This window comes from Cryptomeria japonica, chromosome 4 (assembly GCF_030272615.1).
Source record: "Cryptomeria japonica chromosome 4, Sugi_1.0, whole genome shotgun sequence".
NCBI classification, from domain to species: Eukaryota; Viridiplantae; Streptophyta; class Pinopsida; order Cupressales; family Cupressaceae; genus Cryptomeria; species Cryptomeria japonica.
Window position 1 is genome coordinate 215,753,193 of NC_081408.1, and position 9,656 is coordinate 215,762,848.

Consider the following 9,656-nt stretch of genomic DNA (forward strand, 5'->3'; position numbering starts at 1 on the left):
CATTCCACCCAAAACATGCTTACAACTTATTAAATTAGCAAATGCATTTCAAGTGTATCAATCAAAATGAAAAACTTAAAGATACCTCCAGAATTTCCATTGCATTTCACATCTAAAGAAAATGCTTTTGCAGTTTCATGAACCTCATCTGAAGCATTGGGCTTCATGCTCATGTCAGGGACATCAATATTGTCTAGCAATCCCTCCTCCATAGGAAGGCGAATGAAATGTAGTATGCATTGAGCTTTTGATTTTGTCCCCACATGCTCTGCAATTTCATTCCAGTTATCATTATAAATTTCCAAAGCTTCAAGAAGCAGCAATGTCTCCTCATCAGTCCAATTGTTTCCATCAGCATCCCCAGCATCCCTTGAAGCATCTGTCCGAACAAAATCTACTGTTGCCATTCCAATAGCTGGTTTCCCATCATTGAAACAATCTGAACATAATATTACATCGGTCTGCCAAAAATTCAAAATAGACAATCTTGAGGCTTTATTCCCAAAGAAAAATAGGCTTCAACCATAGATGGCATTGACCTTAATTATCCAAAACTGCAAGGTTTTGTAATTATCAGCATTCTGTCCCCTATTGAAAAACATGCGCTTTTAGGATAGAGATGCATGGTTAAAAAGGGCATTCCATAAAAGTCCTTTCCAGTTATGTAAATAACATGTACCTTACTTAGACATACCTCTTTCTGAGACTGATAGAAGAGGTCAGTACAGTATCTTGAGCATGAAGAACAACGCTGTTCTAACAGACGCTCTTGAATTCGACGATCCAAATCAGAAATGGCTCCATTAGAGCATCCCGGTGATAAAGGACCATTATCTAGTCTGAACTTTGTACGAGGCATTTCAAAACGAATCAAACTCGTGTTGCTCCTTAATGAACCAGGCATAACTTGTATTTCTCCGTTTGTATTTTCCTGAAGAGTCTCTTTGGTCCCTGCCCATGAAAGTCCATGATTCCTCAGATCATTTGTTGCACAGTAATTTATAATTCCCCAGTGATCCAAAAACTCAAAAATTCTAGTCAAATCCTTTGCGTCTATATTACACAATCCTTGACAATCAGTCAATGATAGAGCCTTTTCAGGATTTTCCATATACTCTCTGACGATAGTGTTTCTGATTTCCATGTATACTTTTGGCGTGCGATCAACAAACTTCCCAGAGAAATACTCTGGAACAACTTGTCGCTCCATTCTGTGCACATGCTTGAGGGAAAACCAGTCTGCAAAACAACCATCAGCAGTAGTGAGTTCAGATGAACCATTTATTGCAAATGTCGTATTTTTAGACTATATTTTCATTAGCAAATTTTGAAACTAAGGTATATCACTCTGACAGTTTCACAAGCCTGTGCAAAAATTTAATCAAATGACCAGCTCAGTAAAATCTACAATAAAGGACAGATAGTGCCACCAAATCTATAGTTGCAAAAAAAGGTAATATTGAGAGATAAAATAATGTTTTTATGTGTTTCAATTTCAAAGTATCATTTGTTTAAAGGTTCCTTTTCCTGGGTTATTATCAACCATCTCCAAATAAGGCATAAGCAATTTTATAGGAATTTAATGAATATAGCAACTTGTAAAAGTTCAACTTTAAACCTAAAACTTGATCCAAGACAGGACTTGCATGGACCAACTAATGAATCAATATGTCACATTTAATATACTCAAGTACCAAAAGTACTCATCTAATTATCTAGAGTCCAGAAGTTTAACCTAAAAATTAGATACCATTTTCTTACAATAAGTGAAAAATAGCAACCTCTAGTTTATTATAAGCATTGAAGACATTTTGAATCTATGTTACACGAAATGAGGAAACAAAATGATTCTAAAAAGGGGAAAGATGAAATGTATTTGATATCGACATTTATATTTTTACTATTTTCTCTGTTTAGCTATGTAAGTCTCACTGATGTCTCATCCAGGGAAAAAAGACAGCAAATGTGTCTGTTGTATTTTAATTTTAGCAAGAAAAGCATGTTTTGAAGTTGTAGCCATTTTCTAAACTTCCTATTACATAGGTATTGTCACAAAAAATGCTTATTTTCATCGCAGAGAGGAGGTTCACTGGGTCAAGGACTGTCTATTAAGAAAACTCGATGTCAACCAGTAGACAAACTAAAAAAGCCTCCAGCTTACCATAGACCAGTGTATCAAAATGAATCTATGTCTCCATCCCAAAAGTAGAAATGGTAGATGGATGTTCCCAGATGGTATTGTTGTGACCTTTTACGTACACCAACAGGTATCGAAGAAATATGGCAAGTAAGATTGAAAAACAGATTTTCATCTCACTTCACATGACAGTAACAAGGGTGGATTTCCTTTAAATTTTCAGCAGTGAATTCTGCAATGTCTGATTGGCAAGGGGTAGAACCCTGAGCACACAAGTGTTTGGACAATCTTCCTCTTACATATGAAAATTTTGGTTTCAGCTCAGACAATGTAGCTGGCCAAGCAAGAATTTTCTTACATCTCATCCATTATTGAAGGTGATTTTCACATGGTAGTATGAGGTAAGATAGAAGGCAATGTCGATACCAGTGGATTGAAATAAAAATGGTCTTCAGTCTCTTTTACCAGTTCATTCAAAAACCATCATATCCCAATCCAGTTCACTCCTGGTCCAGGTTCGCAGTCCAGTCCACTGTGGGTGTGAGCAGGGCACATGATTTTGGGCCCAACACAACTGAACAAATCTGGGCCCAAATTTCACTCCATGAGCCATGTTTCTGAAAAGAACAGAAGTTATTTTTTTGTTTTTGTCATAACAGTTCAGAGAAGAAAAATGGTGCTGGATTGTTATAAGGGTTTGAATCTTCAGGAATTATTCATCAATGATATTGACGATGAGTCCTGCAAGTGTGTAAAGGCTGCCATTCATTTCATTTGGCCATGAACTAGAAACAAATTCACTCACAGCTGACTGGTTACCACTCCCACTAGTCCACTGTGACTGGCTGGTGTGGCATCCTTCACCAGCCAAGCATATGGTTACTTGTCATTGGAGTTTTCCCCAAGAGATGGATGCCCAGTACCATGATTGTTTTTTCTTTGATTTTTGTCTCAGCATAGTATGTTAATACTTTCATGGTTTGAATATAAAAACACTGTGATTCTAGTTTTATATCACAATACACCTATAGGAATGGAATTTAAATATAAAACTATTGAAATATGGATATGCTTTTTATTTATTTGTCTCAGCATAGTATGTTAATACTTTTATGGTTACAACTAAAACAGTTGAGGAAATAATTCTATAAAGTCTAAGGCTTGCCTCTACACTAAGACAAATAAGTTTCCTGGATGGCAGATATCTTAAGTGCATGAGGTGGTATTTCTGAATGATCAGCTCCTCAAGAAAATTCTGAGCTAAGTGATCATGAATTAAACATCCAGAGACCATAATGATCCAAAACCCAATTGTCAACAAAGTAATGTTTATTCCGATGTTTCTGGCTTGCACCAATCACACACCCAAATCAGCAAAAACATAATAAATAAGAAAAACCAATTTCATCCATTATCCACAATTATTTCAACATCTATGTTTATATAATTCTGTTCTTTTATCATCACCCTGAGCTGCCTCTATTAAAATGGGATTTTCTCCAGTCAGCTTCCTAAAGTATGTGGAAATCAAGGTTGTTCTATGTAAGCATTATTTGATATTTATTGATTCTTAGCTGTGAATCTGAATATGTTATGTTTTTATAATTGTAGAAAGTTGAATTAATTACTTTCATTTTATACAATGATGATTGAATTTTGTAATGTCCCCTTTTTGAGATCACCCTCTATTTTGCCCACAACTGAATAGTAGTGCTACAGCCTGCAATTTTCTCTCTCTCTCTCTCTCTCTCTCTCTCTCTCTCTCTCTCTCTCTCTCTCTCTCTCTCTCTCTCTCTCTCTCTCTCTTCCTTCCATGCTGTTTGATCCAGTTACTTGCTTGATTGCTGATTAAACTCTTCTAGCTGATTAAACTCTTAAAGTTGTGCTGATACTGATTGATCTACCTTCCATGCTGTTTGATCCAGTTACTTGCTTGATTGCTGATTAAACTCTTATAGTTGTCTTGTTCAATGCTTCATGTCCTCTTACCCAATGGATCCATCTTATGTAGATTTCAAGAAGAGGCATACGGTTACACCATTTGGCTAAGGACATTTCTCTTCTTTAAGAAATGCCTCTTCTAAACTAACCAATCGCTGTCCTAAGTGTCTTAATCGATATTAGTAATGGATTGTCGTTGTTTCCCTAACATTAATCATTGTTCCTTTTAAGATAGAGGAGCTGTCCAAATATTATAGGGTTTGCTGCTTAGTTAAGATTAAGAATCACAGTTTTCATGAACATTAATTCACTGCTCCTTAACTGGCATGAAGTCTTTCCTTAATAAAGCCTTTGACCAATGTTGTATAGCTGTCTTATGCTTCGGTACAGAATCGATTTATTTAATAGGATGGGATCAGTCTTAGAAAATTGTTAAGTCTTAAATAAGACAATTTTCTCCATTTATTTATTTATCTCTGATATGGTAGTGAAGATTAATATTATGTCCATTATGATCGATCAAAAAAAAATATTATGTCCATTATGACATGATAGGGGGCATGACAAAATTTTATAAATGTTGCATTCTTATAAGAAATCCTCAAAAGGTTTCTTGAATCCAAAGGGTATAAAGCCTACTTACCAGACCCATGAAAAGGACTTCTTAAATTTTCTTAAGAGGTATTGTTTATAAAATTTTAGAACCTTTAGCAGTTAAATGGTCCAACGGTCAACCAAGTATGCTTCCAGTTTTGCCACAGCTTGCTAGGAATTTACTTGTAAAATTACCAGAAAAATATTTTGAAAAAATAAAATATCAGAAAAGCTAGCTCACAATTGTCCTACCACTTGGCAAAGAAATAACTTAAGCAGGCACTCCAAACTTTCAACCTCCCTCTCCAGCACAAAGCTAAAATCGTCCCTCTTATGAAACAGTTTCTCATGCTGTGAAAGTAAGTATAAATATTTCTATTTTCCAAATCTATCACATTCTGTGGAAATTGCTTAGCCACACAAGTAGGAGCAGTAGCCCCATCCATCAACCCCCACATTTAGAACTGCCATTTTTTGGTTCAAACTTGTTTCCACTATGAATCTCCTTTCCTGTTTAACCAAAAAACTAACAGATTTTGAACTAGTCGCACGCACTTTGTAAAGTTTAGAAATCCTAACTTGTCTTTCATGATATTGAATTTTCAATTTCTTATGTTCGGTGAGACCTTAAATATTCTGCTTGTTTCCTTAAGAACTTGAATGTTTTATACAAAGCGTTGACAAACGCTTCCAAAACACAACTTATAGTTTTGTGTTAATTTAAGGCAAATTTCCATTTCAAAAGAGAGAGACTTTTGCATTGAAAAGTTGACAAAAATAGCCAATTGGAAAAAATTGACGCGTAACACTTTGAACTACTTATTGAGGTTCATCTAAAACTTTTGCGTTTGCATAGAGAGACCCTGAACTAATCCCTGGTTACATCAGTTTCGCATGCGGCTGGGAGTAAAATTTGTTATGTTCTGGCTAGGCAATAACATTTGTGATATTCTGTCTCGTCGAATCAGGCATGAAACTTAATTAGGGTTTACACATGTTTGTTAGCACCAATTAGGGTTACACATTTTTAAATATATTCACTTTCAGTGAATTATTTTACAACAGAATCTTAGGGTTCTCGCATATTTCTAAGCATCGGCTACGATTACAGACCATCGTTTACTATATCGTAACTTCCACGTATTATCTAAAGAACCCTGTCTCGAGGGGTGGAAAAAGGACAAACCCTAAAAATCAGTAAATCATGCTCACCTGCGTGCATTGGAAAGACAAGCAATTGCTCCACGTTCTGCCCCGATGCCTTAAACCGCTTTAACACACCCTTGACTTCAATCATGCCCCCCGAGGAGCCGTAAGAACTCGAAGCGGCAACCTCCAGGTCTCCTTCGGGTATCGTAGATAAGGTCTGTATTTGACCATGGGATATATTTTCCAAAATCGGCACAGAAGATTTAACCCGCTCATCTAACAACTCGGCCGTATAAATTGCTCGGTCCGCCGCAACTAGGGCACGAATTGACGCATGAGGACGTCCCGGCTTCTGCTTAATAGTGACCGGAAAACCAGAAATCTGAACGCCTCTACCTGGGTAAACCTCCATGGGCTCACCAGTTTCCGAGAGCGGTATAGGAGAATCTTCCCTTGCCTGTCTTCTAAGGGCAGGGGGTGCCGGGGGGCCGGGAAGCTCTCTGTTTTCCTGCTCATCCCCTCTGAAGCTGTTTTCGACATCCCTGGAATGAATGGATGATGTTTCTCGTTTTCTCTTGAATTTGATCCTTATGCCCCCTGCTATGAATAAAACAGATTCAATTGCCTTTCAAATTTGAATTATTTAAAAGAAAGAAGTCCTAAAAGTTTACAGTTTTTTCTATGTAAAATAAGCACTTATTTGGAAGGATCAACTGTGCTGTAAAACTGCGTTACCTGGAGGAATGGTGGGGTTTGCTGCCATGGTTCTCTGGTCTCGCTCTGAGTTCTTTTTATTTTATTTCAGTGCGTTGTCATTCTCATTCTTTTTCCGCTGGGATTAGCGATCCAAAAATCTAGTTTCGCGAATTTTGTACTCCTCTTAACGGATTTCTCCGTGGAAATGCTCTCAGTTCAACACTGAAGTGGAATTTCAGCTATGGCTTGGTTGGTTTGTTTATCAGTGTTGTTTTCACTGAAAAAAAATGAAATAAAATCCAGGAAAGGAAAATAATAATAATTGTTAAGTAGTGGTAGTATTTATTTTTATTAATTATTTAAGTATTGTAATAAGAGTTTTTATTTTTTATTTTCTAAATATTGTAATAAGAGTATTTATTATCTATCTAATTATAAGAGTCATTGGGGGTAACATTTTGGAATCAATATATTCTTGGAAGTTAAATGTATCACATTTTATTCAATTACTTATAATTGTCAGCATCTTATTTGTAGGTATAACTAACCATTATAATTGAAGTTAAGCTTATTTCTTAAAATAAATGTTTGTTAAATATTATTGAGTAATTAATTTGTTCATAATGAGTCTTTGTAGATTGATTAGTTGATATCAATACTATAAATATGAGAAACTTAACACATTCTAGTATTGCACATATTAATTTTGATAATCAAATCTCCACATTCTAAGTTGAAGTTGAGTAAATGTCAAAATGAGAATTATAATAATTTCAACTTTTCATTAATATAATATATTATGCAATCGATATGTTAATTAAATTGTATGTATAATATTATTATATCGATTATAATATAATAAAAAGTCAATAAAGAGTGAGGATGAAATTGATGAAGACAAAATAAAGTCATACAAATTAGTCACAAAAGAACTAGAAAATATATAAAACAAAACTTCCCTGAATAAAAGTGAACAATAATTTAGTTTCAAGATGTTGATTCTCATATCATTATTAACAATATGATGATTGATCCCTTTCCTTACAAAATCCATACGTCAAGGATGCCCTTTAGTTTCTTATCTTTATGTGCTTACAACTGATGCATTGGGTTATATGTTGTAGAGTGCAAACAAAATGAATCTCATTTCAGGCATATCAATTCCTCACAATTTTGTTTTCTTTAACTCACATTATGTTGGTGACAATTTGTTATTCTTGCAAAATTTAGAAAAAGATATTTCTAACACTATGGATATTGTGGAATTATATTGTATTGTTTCTATATCCAAGTTTGCCCATGCTAAGACTGAATTCTTGATGATTCGGGATGTGCATATTCCTTACTAGATAACACGCAACTATAAATAGATTAAACACAATGAAATCATAAGGTATCTTGGAATACCTTTTGGTCTAGGCATTTCTTTACCTGATATGTGGAGTTGGTATCTCAATAGAGTCAAAACCAAGTTGTTTAATTGGGGAAACAAATTCCTCTCTTTCGCTGGAAGAATCCAAGTTGCTAACATATATTATAATTGTCTAAGAATCCAATTTGTGTGTACATGAATTTGAACTTTAATGAATTTTATCTACAAAAATTGAATTGCTCGTAGAACCCAAATCTATTAAATTATATAGTGAATCAATTAAGCCGATAAAAATTTAAATTATTTTATATAGTATTTAAAATATTATATCAATCTTAAGATATAAAATAATTTAGTAATTGGGAAGCTATAAATGATTTATTAATTTTATAAAACTCAAAAGATAACATATTAACACTATAAAAAAGTGTGACTAAAAAATAATATTGTATATTTAAGGCTTTGAGCAAGTGGAGGGGTGGAATGTTGGTGATTAGGGACTTTTGTCTCTAAATGTTCTCAAGCTTAAGTTAATTATGGAAGACAGGAATGTGTAGTTGGTTTCTTGTTCAAGGCTCCCCTTGGTGGTTCTTTATGTTATTTTGTAGATTGTTCTTTGTTGGACCTATGGCTCTTTTTGCTTTGTATTCTTCCTATGAGTTTAATATATTTTGTCCTTTCTTTCAAAAAAGAAAAAATGTATGTTGTAGACACTCTAAATTTGACCACTCAAATTTATTAAATAAATGTCTTTAATTAATTTGGGTTCATCTTAGCCTTATTTTTTTAGCTTAATAATTAATTAAATTTAATTTAATTAGTTATTATCTTCTTTGTAATTAATTTTGAGTGCAAGGCCTGTGCCTTCGTTGATCCAAGGTGCTCACAAGTTTGAGCATCAACATATTTTTTATCACTAACACGGTCGTAAGTTGTGAGAAAATGTATTAATACCGAAAGAGCAAAATGACATGAATGAGATAAGCATTTGAGCTGGGATCAAAAGCCCAATCTATATCAAAATAGTTGCCTGACCTATTTCAAAAGTTCTGAATACAAATTACCTCCAACAGTGAGGTTCCAAGCAGCAAAATTTAGAAACTACCCTGATATAAATGTCGCAGTAAAACTAGTATCTATACAACATAAATAGATTGAAAGTGAGAGATTAAAATATCAAGGGGACCAGGGGAAACTAAGAACCAATCGGTGCCTTTCCTTTATCTCTAGCAATAGGGGCTAACAAAGGGCTAAGAGCATCCAAGCTTAGACCATGAAGAGAGCCCACCTTAGCTTGGATGCTCCAACTCTGTCTTCACCTGATTGGAATCATCCTCCAACTCCAACTCTATCTTCACCTCACTGGAATCATCGCTCTCCAACCCATATAGGCTTTCATCTTGTTTGTATTCAACAACCCAATCGGCCTACTCATCCACATTATCACCCACAAATTCACTGAGAAGACCATTTGGAGTAAAGCCCATCAGTTGTTTCAAAAATGCCAAGATCCTTTGAATCGTGGGTTTTCTAATCTCCATAGTTGCTTCATCCCATACTGTGAACATAAGGAACCTAAGGATAGCTTTCACGGCATATTCTACCATGAAATAATGCATGGAATAGGGAACTATGAGATCCCTATCCACGTTTAGCACCACTCGATCAAGGTCTCCCAAAAAGGAATTGGAAAAGACCCTTCTACATAGCTCCTTGGCAACCACCTTTGATTCTCCCATCGTCAAGATGGTGGCAAGAAAGATAGCT

General features: G+C 35.0%; 1 protein-coding gene across 3 annotated transcripts in view; it reads right to left on the bottom strand.

Annotated features, from left to right (window-relative positions):
- The window catches only part of LOC131040589 (SWI/SNF complex subunit SWI3C), a 69,909-nt gene extending 63,094 nt beyond the window's left edge, over positions 1-6,815 (bottom strand). The window contains exons 1-4 of one of the 3 annotated variants that reach the window (XM_057973539.2): positions 6,557-6,815; positions 5,885-6,421; positions 695-1,239; positions 86-461 (exon numbers count right to left, since the gene is read on the bottom strand). In XM_057973539.2, the coding sequence (XP_057829522.1) occupies positions 86-461; positions 695-1,239; positions 5,885-6,421; positions 6,557-6,584 (1,486 nt within the window). In that variant the 5' untranslated portion in view covers positions 6,585-6,815. The remainder of the gene's footprint in view (positions 1-85; positions 462-694; positions 1,240-5,884; positions 6,422-6,556) is intronic. The other 2 variants (XM_057973538.2, XM_057973537.2) reach the window with 2 other exon arrangements.
- Positions 6,816-9,656: the final 2,841 nt, after the last annotated feature.